The sequence below is a fragment of the Embiotoca jacksoni genome, unplaced genomic scaffold, assembly GCF_022577435.1.
Source record: "Embiotoca jacksoni isolate LCO1_2020_lvr unplaced genomic scaffold, fEmbJac1.0.p SCAF_30, whole genome shotgun sequence".
Lineage (NCBI taxonomy): Eukaryota > Metazoa > Chordata > Actinopteri > Embiotocidae > Embiotoca > Embiotoca jacksoni.
This window is the reverse complement of record NW_027185382.1, coordinates 2,747,194-2,764,309: the sequence shown is the minus strand read 5'-3', so window position 1 is coordinate 2,764,309 and position 17,116 is coordinate 2,747,194. Positions and strand designations below refer to the sequence as shown.

The 17,116-nt window shown below is 47.8% G+C and overlaps 1 protein-coding gene across 1 annotated transcript; it reads right to left on the bottom strand.

The window, feature by feature from the left end:
- Positions 1-159: 159 nt before the first annotated feature.
- mrps9 (mitochondrial ribosomal protein S9) lies at positions 160-9,465 on the bottom strand. The gene is made up of 11 exons (XM_069164330.1): positions 9,340-9,465; positions 8,830-9,012; positions 6,149-6,211; positions 5,909-5,939; positions 5,743-5,822; positions 2,474-2,559; positions 2,238-2,313; positions 1,997-2,165; positions 1,761-1,869; positions 819-988; positions 160-476 (listed from the first exon to the last, which is right to left on the bottom strand). The coding sequence occupies exons 1-11, from the start codon at positions 9,436-9,438 to the stop codon at positions 385-387; spliced, it is 1,158 nt and encodes a 385-aa protein (XP_069020431.1). The 5' UTR covers positions 9,439-9,465; the 3' UTR covers positions 160-384.
- Positions 9,466-17,116: the final 7,651 nt, after the last annotated feature.

The window sequence follows — 17,116 nt, the reverse complement described above, 5'->3', positions numbered from 1 at the left end:
TTTATTTTTTTTATACATTATTTTTTTGTAAATACACAAAATGCTCCAGGCATAAAACAAACTGTAGTTCCCTTTAACAATTCAACTAATGAGAAAATTGTCACAACTTCAGAGTAGAAAAATCAATAAATAACGTCTGGAAACCAAATACGCAAACAATGCAATCTATTCATTTTTAATAACACACTGCCATCTGGTGGCTGAGGGAGCTGACTGCAGCTGGGGCATCTGGACAACATGGAGCCCACGAGATAATATAGCGACGTCTATGTGGGTCCAACAGAATCACAAGTGCCTCTGAAGGAAAATAAGTCTGTTTAAATGGACACCAGAAGTCCGCGTGAATGTTTCATCGTCGGAGCTCAGGTGAGATCGTTGTCCTCCTCAGCGCTTCTTCCAGGTGAATTTACGTCGAGCTCCCTCCTGGCCCGGCTTCTTCCTCTCCCTCACTCTCGGGTCGGGGGTCAGCAGACCAGCTGGGAAAAAAATAAAAAAATCACAAATCATAAAAACAGAGACGAACAATGAACTTAGAAGTGCAGCTGATTTCTAAACACTCTCACTTAAACTTAATGTTTATTTTATCCACATATTTTGTTAAACCGCCTCTTAGTCTGTCAGAATATTTTTTGGGGGAAGTAAATTCTTTTGTGCATTTCTTCTCCCTGACCTTTATGATACAATGACGCATCAATAAAATCATTACCAATCAGGTGCTTCATCATCATCATCACCATCCTGCTTCACTTTAATATGAAGCGATTACAACAACAACACCGCGCTTGAAGGTGCAGAAGTCGAAGGGTACGACGACCCACCTTGTCTCATCGCCTCCCCCTCTCCCTCGGACAGGAAGCTCAGCAGCGCGCGGGAAATGGCGAGTCGCAGCGCCCCCGCCTGGCTCGACCTGCCGCCCCCGCTCACGGTGCACTCCAGGTCGAAGCGGCCCAGCGCGCCCACGAACTGCAGCGGGAACATCAGCTGCTCTCTTGAAGGGTACAAAAAGAGAGGCGGGGTGAGAGGGAGGAAGAAAATGACCGAGAGATAATAAAAAAAAATTAAAAAAAACGGGAGGTGAAAGAATGAAGTGTGGTTGAATGGGCAGACCGGGAGTGTGTGCTATTTAACAGATAGCGGTATCAACGGCGGAGGCTTAGCTAATTTAATGTCTGGTTGGGTGACTTTTCAGACTAGCACAGAGGATCCCGGCGCTGTGAAAAGCTTTCTTTTACAATCTCACCACCACATATTACAGAATAACTTCTGACTCAGCAGGAACAGGATAAGGGTGTGTGTGTGTGTGTGTGTGTGTGTGTGTGTGTGTGAGAAAGAGAAAGTGTTCTGGATGGCGTCTCGGGCTGAATGGCCTATGGCTGCTGACAAAGTCAATTGTCACCTCTCTGCTCCAATTACAGCCCGTCCTCACATTGCGAGACAACACCAGCTCTGGACATTCTCTCTCTCTCTCTCACACACACACACACACACACACACACACACACACACACACAACCACTCAACTGTGTAATTAACTTACTACAAGGAGATAAATAAAAAAATAAAAAAAAAAAAACGAGGCGATGCTGTGAAGAGTGAAAACGCTGCTTTTTAAATTTTTTTGGGGGGGGGGGGGGGGGGGGGGTCAGGTGGGGGCGGGGGTGGAGAGTAAAACACATCACGTCTTGCATTTTAAGGAAAATGGTATCTGTGAATGAAGCAGCAGAGGGGCCTGTGAGGTGCAAAGCTTTTCCTGTCCTCACCTGTCCTGCAGCACGGGGAAGTAGTGCAGGTAGTTCTGGCCGTTGATGGTGACCCGCCCGGAGCCGCAGTCCCGAAGAACAACCGACGAGTTCGACGTCTTCCTCCGACCTGAGAAAACAACACCCGTGTGTCTAATTCTCCATTGAAAGAAGCGTCAGTCGAATGTTTTACATCGATTTGAGAGCAAATCCCGGGCCGATGTCGGACGGAGCTCGTACCTAAACGCGGCACCTACCGTCCGAAGCGCTGAAGGCCACGCCCTCGTCGTCCTTCTCCAGCCGCGGCACCGTTTGCTGCCTGGACTGAGCCTCCAGCTGCCGACGGTAGCGCTGGATGAACTCCTCCTCCGTGGCGCAGCAGGGCATCGACAGCAGGCGCTCCATCAGCTGGATGAAGCGATCGTACTGAAGACAAAAGCGAACGAGCGTCAGATTCTGAGGAATCTCCACCGTCGGCGACGTGAAGGCCATTCTTACGTCGTGAGTAGTGATGGTCTCCGCCAATAACGCCTCCAGCTCCTCCTTTGTGAGCCACCTGCTGGAGCCCAGAGAGCTGATGGACACGGAAAAGACATTTTCATTACACAAAGAGTCCAAAATTAAGAGCAACAATTCAAAATAACAAAAAAAAGAAATCTGACACTACAACAACTTCTAAGGTTTTTCATCCACTTCCACGATAACATTAAAATGGACTCTCTTCCTTCACTCACATCGACTTGATGTCCTTGGAGAAGAGTCCTTTGGCTCTCAGACGATCTTGGTGCTTCTCTACGTTCAGCATTTTGTCGTACAGTTCCTGGAACAAACCGCAAACGACGATAACGTTCAGCGCGATGACCTCGCGATTTCAAAATGCGACACAACAAAAACAATCTGACAGCCGAGCGAGAAATGCAGATTCCTACGGTCCTATCGGGGCGGGAGAACTGGAGCGCTCTCCTTATTTCCCCCCGGTAGGAGCTGCCATGCGGAGCGAGCTGGCCATCCGTGCTGCGGTGGCGGCGGCCTCGTCTAAATTGCCGGTGTGCCTCGTGAGGTGGAAACCTTCCACAGTCACAATCGGGACTGATCAGGGATTTAAAACCCTCGCTGAAGATCGTTGTGGTAAAAAAAAAAACCTCAATGCATTTCTTTTCCAGTGGACAACATACTGTATGGACAAACGTTTATGGAGCCCGTTGATTTGGAAAGATGCTAGAGTTGCCTTTCTTTACTTATTTGGAGTATTGTTTGGGAAATAAATATCAAGCGCTCCAGATCTGACTTATACAAAATGTGTCACGTCTTGTAAACACATCAATCTACCACAATTCATCCATTTTGACCCGGGCACCTGCACCCGCACCTGCACCTGCGTGTGCACTTGTCCTGAAGCAAAAGCTAAAAGGAAACCCGCTGGAGCACAAACATGAAATTAAATGAATGACAGGACAGTTTGGGGCTCACTCGTCACCAGATCGACGTCGCATCGAGGATAACCCGAGGGGAGTGTGTCATGGCGATGGGCACAGACAGACAGACAGACAGACGGAGGGTAGAGGGGGGGGGGGCATGCTGGTCACGTCCCCGAGGCAGACGCCCCCCACCGCAGCCACCCTGCGCCTGGGTGAGAACTCATTTCCCCGTCAATTATTCACCAGATGTTTGTTTAATTCCTTCTTGATAGAGTGTGCCTAATCCTCTGCCACTCTGACCAGCGACAGAGGGGCACGGGAGGAGGAGGAGGAGGAGGAGGAGAGGGTGCTCCAAAAAAAAATAAAAAAAATAAAAAAGCCAAACATCAAGCAAAAACCAATTTTCTTCACAAAAAAAAAGACAAAAAAAACGCGTAATAGAAAATGAGAAAAAAAAAAAAATAGGGCAGGAGGAGAGGGAGGCTTGGATAAGGGGCTTGAGTTACACGTTTGCAAACACTGGGTCCGACAACGCTGAGGAATAATTCGCATGGATTGTCGGGATGAAAGGAGAGGAGAGGACCGGTATCTGGATACAGTTAAGTCGAGGCTGTTACAGAGACAGACAGCTCCGCTCTTTCTATTCAATAAGTGGTCTTTATATGCACGGCGAGACCCTCGAGTTCAGAGCTTTAGCAACGAGAGGAAGAGGAATATACCGAAGCGTTAAAGTTGGACTAATTTAACCAACGGGCAACAAGAAAGAGGGGTGCATTTATCCAGTTTGCAGGTTAATGTGAAAGAGGAAGGTGTGCTGGGGGTGTTTTCAGGTTCCCCGGGGTGGTGGCCATAAAAAGCTCAGTGGAGCAGCGAGCGGGTTAATGTACCACGCTGGCTGAGCCCAACAACAGCCAGAGGAGAGCAGCCGAGCAGCGAGGCTGCTTTACACACCACTGCCCCCTCCTGGCAACACTCCTGAGGCGTGTGATAACGGTGGAAAAACATCTCGCAGGATGAAGAGGGGGGAAATCGGAAGGGAAGGAGATGGAAGGGCAGGAAGCAAGACCGCAAAGAGGAGGAGAGGAGGAATGTAAGGAGGAAGGAGAAAAATCATGCAGACAGGCAGCACGAGCTCTCATACATGTCTGACATACCTATTTAAACCAACAGCAGGGGGTGCAGATTGCAGCTGCAGGGCAAAATGGTGTGTGTGTGTGTGTGTGTGTGTGTGTGTGTGTGTGTGTGTGTGTGCGTGTGGACCAATATTCAGATATCACACCTCTGACTGTTTTAGCTACAGACACACGCCTCTTGTCTGTGTAACGTCTTTGAACAAGGTCAGGGGCTTCAAAGAGAAAAGGAAGAAGGAGAAGAAGGAGAAGGAGGAGAAGAAGAAGAAAAAGGAGGAGGAGGAGGAGAAGGGAGAAGAGGAGGTCGTCTGCTCAGAGGAAAGGAGCAGTGTGAATGGTGTGGTTGCTCCCCAGGCCTCCCCGGAGGGAGGGAGGGAGGGAGGGAGGGAGGGGGGCTCCCCTCCTCCTATCACCGAACAGCTCTGCCCCGCCCAGCTTCCCTCCAAATCCCCGTGGAGGAGTCGCTCCCCGTGGCGGGACAAAGCCTGACAAGCCAGACGTGCCACACCTCCAATATGAACCCAGACAAATATTGTATTTAGATTTCTCCCCCCCCCCCCCCCCCCCCCCCTCCATTTTACCCCCAAAAACACACGACATGTTCTTTCATGTTGTTTGTGTTTGTGCGATAAAGATCTCAGTCTCAAGCGGTGAGTTATTGTCCCACTTCAGTCACAACACGTTCCTGCAAATGTTTCACAATAAAACCCTTGTTAAAGAGGAAGCCTTCCTGTCAATTGATGGGCTAAAAAGCTTTCAATTTGAAGCTCATACAGGAAGTGTTACGTTTTTAACTTTATTACAACAAACGGCATAAATATTTAACTTTCCGACGATGTCCCAACCTCCTTCGGCGGCTTGACAACGAGCCCAAACATCCAACCGGGGACATAAAAAACATGTCTTTAAACCACAAGAAGAACAAAGAGTCCTGCAGCAGATGGTGCGGACCCAAAAAGAGTCCTGATCTCAGTCTGGGATTAAATGAGCAGGAGGAGAGACAGAACTTTTGCACCGTGCCGTGAAATCTATCATTATATATATATATATATATATATATATATATATATATATATATATATATATATATATATATATATAAGACACTCCACGCTGAGTGTTCGCCTCCTCCGGAGCCCAGCGCGTCACCCTCACCAGCCGGACTGCCTCTCGCCCTCGTCGGAGCCCTCTTCCCTCGGTTTCACCTTCAGAAAATCTCCCGCCTCTCTTTCGCCCCCGTCTCCGTTCTGCCGAGCGGAAAAGAGGATCTGACGCCGCCTCTCCTCGGGGACGGCTTCTCTCAACTCGCTCGCTCCGAATAGAGTATTCACCCGAGGGCGCAGCGGGGAGCGGGTGAGGAAGACGCCGGGGGGGATTTGAGCGGGATGAAGGTTTGCCTCCACCTCGCATGAAAAGGACCAGACAGCGCTGCTCGCCGCCACCTGCCGTACTCACGTGCATGAAGGAGTAGTAGGACTGTTTGCCGGTGTAGAACAGGAAGTGGAAAGGCCGTCCGTCCGCTCCCCACTGGACAGCTTCACGGAGAGGAGAGAAACATCAGCTGTGCAGCAGTTTACACCAATCTGGACACGTTCACAAAAAGGGCGCACGTCTTACGTACCTCTCTGCCGTGGAAATATTTCCTCGGGGTGCTGGGAAAGAAAACAGATTCAAGTAAAGCATAAATGACGCTGGTTCGTGCGTAACAAGTTTGTTTCTTTACTTTAATCGTCTTCGCGTTTATCTTAAAAGAGGCTCGTTTTGCTTTCGTTGGACTTTGCTCGCTCGGGGGTGTAAACCTTTAAATAAAATGAGTCTGATCAGCGGTTTGTCAATTCAAACTTCGTGAGCATGGTCTTACCTTCATGAGCGGCCGAGCTTTCTTCTCAAACAGGCCGGAGGGGAAGAGGTAGGCGATGCTCCTCTGCGGGTGACAGAGAGGAAAAAATTATTAATAAATAAAAAGACAAGAAAGAGACGGCAGTTTGAGAGATGATGGCAGAGATTATGACAACGCTGACACGTCCGAACAACAGAGGTCACCGTGCCAACGGACGGCGGTGGAAGTGACAGAAGAAGAGGCACAAGCTGCTCGTGGGTTCAAGGAAAGGCGAGAAAGTGTGTGTGTGTGTGTGTGTGTGTGTGTGTTAGAGGAGAAAACAAGCAGAAAAAGGCACAAGTTTTTGGCTTTGTTGACAGCGAGCAGAGGACACAGTGGACATCCAACAGTTCACTCCAAGTTCATCCTCTGGTGTGTGTGTGTGATGGCGTTATTAGCAGGGCTACAGATGGCTCTGCAAATGTGTGTGTGTGTGTGTGTGTGTGTGTGTGTGTGAGAGAGAAGAGAGGCAGACAAGAAGTGCATTGGCCCCGCCACACTCGTCAAGACAGCCTGTTCGGCTCTCTTCCTCCTCTTCCTCCTCTTCCTCCTCTAGTTCAATTAGTGAGGCAGCAGGTGCTGGCGGAGGGAGCAGGTTGCTGCCTTTAAGGTTGTCAAAACAACGGAAAGCAGGAAGAAAAAGGGGCCGGTCGAGGAAAATGTGTGTGAAGGTGTGAGGCAGGAAGAGGAAGACAACTGAGGAGAATTTAAAGGGTAGAAAAAAAAAAAAAAAAAAAAAAAAGAGAGGAAAAAGATGAGCAGGGAGAGGCAGTGAACAGATGAAGACACACCTGGGCGTCTCCAGAGACTCGACACAATATGGGAGAGATCCCCGAGGGTAAAGATGGAGCGACAGAGGAAGGAAGAGGGAAGGCGACAGTCGAGCTGTCACCTGTGGACCCGAGCGGCGCGGGAGGGAGTCACATTTTACGCATTTCAACGACGCACAGAAACGATCATCAAGTGGGAAACAAAGCTGCGACAGGAATGCTGGCAAAGATAATAAATACAAAAAAAAAAAAAAAAAAAAATCAAAGAAAGAAAGAGCCTGAAAAAAATTTCTATCATCATTTCCAGCGACTGACTTGATGTTTTCAACATGTTTGTTTTGTTCAGCCAAAAGTTAAAAACAAAAAAAAAGGAACATTATGACTTTAAAATACAATAAAACACAACAAAGCAGCACATGTTGCCATTCTAGAAAATAATTTTTGGTTTAAATCAATTATTTATCATTTCTTATTTTCTTTTTATCAAATGATTCAATGTTCTTTGGTTTATAAAAACAAACAAGCCGTCTGAGGGCATTTTTCTAAATGATTCAACACGAACTCTAAATTAATCCATTTGAGTCAGACACAAGTTCATAAACAAGAACATATCAGAAAGCAGTATAAATGTCAAAGTTGACAGAATAAGATTAAAGATATTCAGTGACATCAAACAGAAGAATGACAGAAAACTGTCATTTAATATATTCAAGACTTAATCAATAAATCACCTAAAAGTCTCAGCGCTAGTTTATATAACTGAGGTGTAACTTCAGTACGAGCAGATGGCGGAGACGGTCGTCCTGGAATTATTTTGACATCCGTTTTAAAAGCGTCACCTTCCACAGATGTCCTGATTATCTGTCAGAGATATTGATCGTATTGTTCAACCCCCCCTCCCTCCCCCGCCTCCAGCTGCAAACATCCTGTTGATTTTTCCAGGGTATTTATCCCCGTCACACTTGAACGGTCTGGACTCAGAAACCAGATTCGGGGGGGACGCGTCGGGTAGATCCACCTCGCAACTCTCCGGTCCTCCCAAATTTTCCTCTTCCCCTCGACACGTCCGCCGGCCGTCGCTTCGGCTTTCACAGCCCGCCGCCAACGGCTCTCTTCATTATTTGCGAGGGCCGCTGGGGACCGGCCGAGATACGAGCGGGAAATGGAGCTAAACGGTCGGAGCGGTGTTGCCAAAATCCCAAAGAAGCGTGGGATGCAGTGGATTAGCCAGAGGTGGCCACACCTGCCTGCTGCCTCAGGAGTTCACAGACGACGATGATGATGATGATGATGATGTGAGGAGGTTTTTGTTTTTTTTTGAACAAATCAAGAGATTAAAATGAACTCCTGCCTGGAGCTCCTTTTCTGCACAATAAGGCAATAAAACATATAAAGTGATGATCTTGAAGATGAAATAAACACAGTCTTTGGTCACATGTCTTGAAAATGTTCACGTGCTCAACTGGGACGAATCGTAACCGTCACCCCCCCCCCCCCCCCAAAAGACCTCAGAAACTTCACTGCATCACTTCCAGGTCAGAGCAGACTCTCCTGGTCGTTTGAAATAGCTTATTAAAGACTGTTCTCAAGTTAATACACTTTACTTTATCCTCAAACTCTAAAAACCGAAAGCAAAAAAAGATGCAGAACTACTTTGCTACTCTTTTTTTTTTTTTTTTTTTAAAGATTTTCTCTGGAAAGTATTTTTTTATATAATAAACAAAATGAACCAAAACAACAGCAAAGAGGAAAACCGTGTGTAGATAACAAGGAGAATAAATACTTAACCTCTCGGAACTAAAAAGGAAGTCACATTTCAGTTTGAATGTAATATTATTTACGAGCTCGTTTCCTAGATTTGTTGTTGTTGTTGTTGTTGTTTTTAAGACTCACGTCTACGTCCTCCTGGTTGAAGGTCTCCGGGTCTTCTCCCATCATGTTGGCCAGGTGCCGCTTCCCGACGTCGTACTCCTCCACCTGCTTCTCGATGAACTCCACCGTGAACTTCTCCGGTCCCGCAGCCGCCAGGTTCTTCCTGCGGAGGGCAGAGCTCGCGCAGATCCGCCTGCAGAGCACCTGGCGGGGAGGAGAGTTGTCGTCGTCACACTCGCGTTTAACCGGGCCGTGCTAACTCACCACACAAGCGGGTCGGCACTAAACGGCAGCCGAACCGTAGTTAAGGGTTCAATAATTCATATTAAGCCGCGGCAAAGCCTCCTAGTTCAGGATACTAGCGAACCCACGCCGAATGCTTCACATTTTAAATATCTGTCAAGCGAGTCTCGGATACCAGACGCTCACTCGAGGACGTCGGTGTTTTGGCGTCGTAGCCCGTTTACACGCGTCGCTGCTTGTTTGAAGAGTACATCTGGAGAACTTATTGGAGACAAAGTCGTTCTTTACCTGTCGGCTTAACTGCGACGCGACTGCGTTTATACTTGAGCTGCAATTCCCACATTTTCCGAACAACGAGCCCGCGGCCCGCACGCAGTACGCGGCCATCTTTGCTGACGGCGGTGACGTCCGCACCGGAAGTTGATGTACGTCACAGACGCGCGCATCAACATAGAAAGCAGGCTTTCTATAACAACTGTTTGCAAAGCGTCGTTATTCATAAATATTTGTGTTTTTTATTATTTGCCATTGACAAAACATTACACGTTTTCACACATTTAGAGGTTCTGCATTTTTCTAAAATATTGTTTGACAATTCTTCCCATAAATACAACTGAAATCTAGTTCACGAACTAGTTCGTGTGTACCTTTTATTTGTAAATAATTTATTTGCTACACTGTGTGGCCAAAGAGTTGAAGGATGGAGACACCAGCTGATACTGATTAAAAAAAAAAAAAAAAAAAAGGATGCAGCCACGTGGTAACAGTGACCTTGACCGACATCTAATCGGATCGTCCTCAATCCAAGTAAATAAATGTGCCGAATTTAAGGAAATGACAAAAAAAATACCAAAAGTGGAAAGAACACGCGTGCAGGTGAAATAAAAAGACCGTTTGTGGAAACATCTCTCGTACCAAAAAAAATTGCAATACAAGACAATGACGACCGCCAGTTGGATAATCTGAGCCACATGACCGCTGACCACGAAGTAATCCGCTGGAAATGACAAATGAGGCGAATAAAACATCTGCACATTCCAACAAGCACTGAACATTTTAAAACCGTTCAGCGTAGCGACTTAAAAACGCCTCATCAGTCACCCGGCTATTTTTTTCCCCCCATCTTTTGGACAACCGTCCGCATCGCAAACGTCTCGGCTCATTGAAAACTCGTGTTGTTCGGTTCGATTTTTGGAAATTTGAACCATGCGGGCCACATGGTGCGGCCCAAAAGCAACACGTGCAGACTAAAACTCTTCCTCGTGTTCCTCTCTCTGAGATCGTAAATAACGCTCGGCGAATCTTAACGCTAAAAACAACAGACAAATGTCGCCTGCCTCCGTTGCTCTTCTAACGTCTGAAGTTTGCGGGGAAAAAAAAAAAAAAGATTCTTAAACGATAGTTTGTTTGCAGTTTCGCCGACAACGCGTTTGTGATTTAGAAGACTTTTACAGAAGTTCAGGGATCCTTTTGATTTCTATATTTCAAATATAGAAATCTATATATATATATCTAATATACGATGATCTGTCCGTGTGAGCACCATCTGCCCTGCATGTAAACAAAAGGAGGGGCGCTGCAAATGTCACGCCACAGGATTTAAACCCTGCAGACACACATGACTTATCAGAAATAATGACACAATAAAAAAAAACAAAAAGATGCTCAGTCAGTGTCTGCCAAACACATTGGCAGGGCTACACATGAAACAGATTGTTTTGCATATGCGGGGCAGTCGGCGCTGAGACGGATTAACGCAACAGTTTGTGTGGATTCCTCGAGTAGACGAGCGCAAGCTGCCGCCTTCGCCGAACTTTATAGATCGAGACGGAAATCAACTTCTTTCCTCCGGAGAGCGATGACTGATGGCTTTTCAGGGCGTCGCGCAGCGACACGTGTTCGGCCGGTTTCTTCCCCCCCCCCCCCCGATGCCGAGCGGCAGGTGGTCGAGTGCCTTGCTCGACGGCACGTCCGGTTTTCCCTCCGCCTTCCCGGCCCGTCGGAGCTAAATATGCTCCGGAGTCTGACTTCACGGTGACCTTATGAATGATTTATGATTGATTTTCAGCCTCTCATTTATACATTCTGTCAGTCAGCTTGACTTGAATGTGGAAAATGATTTACCGCGTAGATTATTTTGCGAGTCCACTTTTTAATATTTGGACATAATTGTACGACCGAGCATTGTCTCGCACATATGTAAGGTTAAACACGTGTGACGCTTCCTTTTGTGTACTTCTAACTCCGGTAATTGTCGCCCCTTCCTCTCTATGTGTGTGTGTGTGTTGTGCGCGTTTTGGGTACAGTAGTCTGCTGTGTTTACAGATCAATGCTGCGTGTCTTCACTTAGATTACTTTGATAGAGTTGGAACAGGAACACGGGGAGATTAATCAAAGTGAAGGGGCGCTGACTCCCGGCTCGTGCCAGTCGATACGGCCGCGTGGTTAATTTGCCCCGAGGAGGGCTGTCGTCAGGCAGATGATAAACAGTGTTTGCCCCGTTTTTTCGCCACGAGCGTGCTCCCGCTCGCCGAGAAAAATAGTTTCGACCCGTGCTCTCTAATTCGCAGTGGGGGGTGAGAGGTGGGACATTAATCATCCTTCTGCCGTGGCCCGTCTCCGACAAGCGAGCCACCGCGGGTGGATTGGGTGGAGATGTTCGTTCGGTGAGCTCGCTGTGCGACACGCCGGCACGACTGCGAACTGCAGAATTTATCCATTTCGCTTTGTCAATAAGAGCCTTGTTAATGACAAACAAACAGCGACAGTTGCTGTGAAAATGGTGGCTTTGCACCGAAACCGGTGACAGTAAAAGGATTTAATTTAGGGAACCTTATGGGCGTCTGTTTTCGTGCTTGGCGTGTGCCGTCGGTACGAGGCTGTTACTCGGTGCCAGCCGTTAGAGGGTTGGCTCTCGTCCGCCTCCTCCGACAGATCTCCATATGGACAACGGGGATTCCGGCGCCGTCTTGAAAAGGAAACGCCGACGCTGACCTCCTCTCAATTTGCCCGATCCCCAGATTGAGTGACATCCTTTTAATTGTGTGGCTAAAACAGCGATGGAGCAAGAAATAATGGAGGATATCACACCGTGGAGCTTTGCCAAGTCCGCTCCTTCCCCCTCTTTCCCAAGGATGGAGTGCAGGAGAACCGAGGGCTTATAATACCAGCGAGTTGAGGCTTTGCTCCAGTCATCATTTCCATGCTGCTTTACGCTTATTCCCTAATATCCTTAGCGCCTTGCGTAGGGATAAGCCCATCGTGCCGAAACATGGCTGTCATGCCTATAAACCGTTCACGGCTCTAAAGAATCCATTATGGTTGCTCCACAAACATGGGGACTCAAAGGGCCACTTTACTCAAGCTCATTTACTCCTTTAAAGCGTATTTATTTACCCTTAGTGCTGTGGTGGAGGGGATCTCCAATACGCCACAATACATCACAGCAGCTTGTGGAGATGCCGCATTTCGGTCTAAGTGGTCATTTATACCATGAATCGTACGCATTACATTTTATGCACTTACCTTGCCCCGTAACGCACATGTTGATCTTGCACCGCGCAGCGAATAGATGACACACATGTGCTCGCGTCAGTTGACAAAAACAAATGCCCCCCCTTGTTTTTGTTTCTTTTATCCGATTCCGTTCATATTTTTATTCTCCTTTCTGTTTCTGTTCTTATTCCTTTTCCACTTCTTTGATTTCTTTTTCCATTTACCACCACTATCAGATCATTCCATTCATTATCCCTATTATTATTCCCATTTGGTGACCTTCTCCTCCTTCAGTTCCCTTTTCCCTTTGAAAACCGCACCTTATGAATCATTACTAACAACGTACTACTTTAAACGTGTAATTGAAGGACTAGTAAAAATTCTACAATAATATTTCTACCGCGGCTGCTGTCACTATTCCTATACACTGCTGCCACTACTGCTATCGCTTTAATAAGCGGTGTGCTGCCATGTGCACTGTGTGTTAGTGTCGCGCTGACACCCGCAGTGATCTTAGTGTGAGGTAAACCAAGTTATATGCTATGGTTCAGCGCTCTGTCCGGGATTACTCATTCCCCTTTTTTCCACACACACGCACACACACACACACACACACACGCACACACATATTCGTAGATTATCAACAAGTACGGTCATTGAGTGGAAATTAATTTGCCAGTGGTAATAGATAGAGACATTTTGCTGAGATGCGTAAAAACAGCTGAAGTGCCAGCGATTACCTGCTGGAATCAGCCTTCATCAATATCAGGATAATTACAAAGCACTTCTGGCAGTGCGTGAAATGAATGGAGCGTGCAACAGATTGGGCGGTGGCCATAGATGTCTGCAGATATTAGGCCTCCGCCACAGAGTGCCTCCGCAGGGGAGAGAGATACCTGAACAGACTGGAGCTGCTGCTGCTGCTGCTGCTGCTGGTGCGACAGAAAAGACTCAGGTCCATCAGAGCAGAGCAGATAAGCTATCAAAAAACACAATACAAATGAACATGAATATGTACAAATCAGTTTAACATATTGAAATAACTAATTTACTAAATGTTCAAAACAAGTAAACAAAGGGAGCAGAGAATAAACATTTTCTGGCGAAACCAACTCGCCACGAGGTCCGTTTAGTAGTTTTTCACATGGTAAACATGCAATTTTTTCTGAGCATCCAAACAACTTCTGCGCAGTAAATGGAGACCGTGTCGAAAGTTCATTCCTGAACTTGAAAACACCGGACGCCAACACGAGGGTTTCGTCGTGGTTCCGGAGCTTTTGATCAAATCGCACAGGCGTCTTCGCCAGATTTTCACATTTGTCGTGGAATGGAAAATGACTCCGCATTTGGGCACTTAAAGGAGTTCGTGTTCGAGTTTGCTTAAAACTTGACATTGAAGGGGCGCTTAATTTAGAGAGGGTGGGGTGGGGGGGTGGGGGGGGGGGCAGAGTTGCGCAGCACAGTTGGACACAGCTTCTCAGACCTCGGTTCTGATTCGAGACGGTGCGAGCCGACTGCTTCCTAAAGATCTAAGAGATCTAATAGGTTTATGGAAGGAAATGCCCATCGAAAGAGGTCGGAAGAGCGGCAATCAGCCCGTTTCGCCGCGTCCCGGCCAGAGGACGGGACTCGGGCGGTTTGGGGATCGAGGGGTGTTCGGGGTGTCGATCCCCGTCTTTCCCAGACTTAACTTCCATCTCTCACGTGGAACCACTTTAGTCGCCCCCTCTCCCCCTGCCCTCTCCTCTCCGTCCTCTCAGACAGCGAGCAGGAGGCGGTATTGGGTTTCCTCTCCAGCTGAAAGGTTACTTCGGTCCACCGCCGGGATGAAAAGACGACTATTTCCCTCCCCGTCTTCCACCCGACTCTTTTTTCAGGTGAGAGCCTCGTAGAGGAAGGAAACTATTACACGAGGGGCGAAGCGGGGCCTGAAGACGCAGCTGCCGCTCCGGCCCCGGCCTTTCGGGGAGGAAGAGGATCTGGATCCGAGACTAGACGGGGAGAAACCCGAGATCTCCGGAAACGGCTGGGAACGACCTAAGAAAAACTTCCGCCGCCCCCTTCCGCCGTCCTCATCCCCGTCCCGTCGCGTCCCAAAGTGTTTCCCGTAATGATCCGAGGGGTTCCCCGAAGGCCCGGACTCCAGGCGAGCACGTGTGAAAGCACGAACAAACCCGTGGGAACGGGCACAAAGACGCACTTTCCCTGCTGTTGTCAAGATTATAAATTAGAAAGGTATCGTAAACCAGACAATAATCAAGTCTGCGACCTCTTTCCATTTCTGTTTTGGCTGCAGCGACAGGTTTGCAAAGACCGATCGAAACCAGGCGCAGCTGTTGGGCTTGCGGTCGACATTTACATATCTGGGTGAATTTTTTAAATGCCGAACTGGATCTAGAAAGGTTGGGGGGGAGGTGGGGGGAATTCCATCCTTCACAGCATGTTTTCATTTTGTTTTCATTTCATCTGGATTGACGCTTCGAGCGAACGCTCGCACGTCAGTCGACGCCTCATTGTAGACAGGGATTTGGTAGAAAATAAGGCGTTTTATGCCAAGAACGGAGTTGCGTACCGGCTGCTCGTTTGCCCTCGCCTTCGACTCGAGAGTTGAAATGCGAAGCAGGTGGCGGACATCTACGCTTTTCCTGCAGTTTGCGCTGTCGGGAATCGTCGAAATAATTTTCACTCGTTTGCGTGCAAAGTTGAACCGCGGAAGTCTCGCCGGCGGGCTTCAAGCCGTTGTCGGTTGAAATGTAATCGTTTTAAAAGTAGTCCAATAATTACACGAGGAGGAGATTAAGATGTCTTATTTTATTAAAACACAACCGTTTTTGGGTGTATTCTTAACTTTTATAACGGTTGGAGTGGATGTTTTGCACCTCACCAGCTGACAAAGTGTCAGAGCGATTGAAGTGAACGAATGATTGCTGGGTTAATATCGGCCGTAGATCTTTTCATTGATCGTTCGTCCGCCCGCTAATGACTGTGACCGGACTGATTTTAAATAATATGTCTCGCTCGTAACCCCACGTCAGACGAGGGGATAAGGATCGGAGTGCGACTGATTCTCGGAGAAGGAAACTGCTGCGAAAAATCAGCTTGAAAGGCCAGAGGAAATTGAGACAATATTAAAAAGAAAAGGTTCAATCTGTGAGCTTTTTTTCCCTGCTGATCAGAAGGGCTGAGGACTACCGCTGCGCTCCTTAACATCTGGTTGGGCAATTTACCCCGCTCTGCCGACTGGAAAGGTTAAACCGCTAAAATCTAATATTTGCCTTGAGGGGGTCAAGGCACTGCAATTACAAGGTACAATCGGCAGGGCTAATCAGCTAGTAGCGCGTACCGGGGGCTGGCTGAGCAAATAAGCCCTGATCAGAAGCACTGTTCTCTGCCTCTCCTGTTTACTTATTAAACCCTGTTCTCATGTTCAAGGGCCCTTTTGCAGCCTCTGGCCCCACACACCCCAAGGCACGGGGGGGGGGGGGGGGGGGGGGGGGGGGGGGGGGTAAATTTAGCTCCTGACGCTTCTTAAATGGGACCGCGCCACTTGGCTAGAAAGTAGCCCCCCCGTGTTAATCAGTATCTGCGGCCTTTGTTGCGAAATGATCTCAAATTACTTTCCTCCAATCTGGCAGGCATTAACACCTTGGGAAGGAATGGGATAGGTAGGGATTTGTACCCTGAGGAGGAAAACAAAGTGCAGAGCAGTGAGACACGTGTGTGTGTGTGTGTGTGTGTGGTGTGTGTGTGAGGACATCACGAAGGCCCACATAGGCGTCGAGTCTCAGAAGGTTGTGTGTGTTCCACAATGCTGTTTACATGATTGCTCTTTGACACACATTTCCTAATTGACTGAGTATCAAGTGCAGGATTAGTGTATAATATATCAGAACTGTCTGGTGCGCAACACTTTTGAACAAGGCTTGGGGAACAATTACTGGTAATTAAATATGTGCCAGTTACTGGAAAAGATAATTATGTCCTTGGTGTATAACACCAATTAATTACTTTTATTTCAGCGAGCAAAGCTTTTAAACGGCAGCGGAAGCCGTTCAAATGGCGCCCGTGTTTGAGTGCAAGCGGCCTCTGTGTTTGCTAATGTGCAAAGCTGCGTTCTGCTGCTGCACAGATCACAGATGCGCATTAAGGCGCCAAACACGCAAAGTGTTTAAACCTGAATCCGGCATCTCGCTCTGCTGTAAAGATCGCGTTCGCTGCAACGGAAGGGGAAAACGGCAGCCGACGTTGTCGACAAACTGCGACGGTAACCTGCAAACAAGCTCCGCCGAGGCTACCGTCGTAATATTTTTACCTCTCTCCCTCTTCAGGCATTAAACATTGACATAATAGGTTGAATGAAAAAGAGACTTCTCCAGGGAGGGCAGAGCTCAACTCTCTCTCGCTAAGAGGATTGGTCAGATTGGATATCGTGAGCGCTCCCGTATATCCTCGCACCTTCTCCTTCTGTACTCGCAGCACCTCGCCACACCGAGATAGAGGCGCCAGATTAGCCGTAAACCTTTCCCTTCGCCGGTGCGCACTCAGTCGCAAAACTAACAGCTTTGAATCC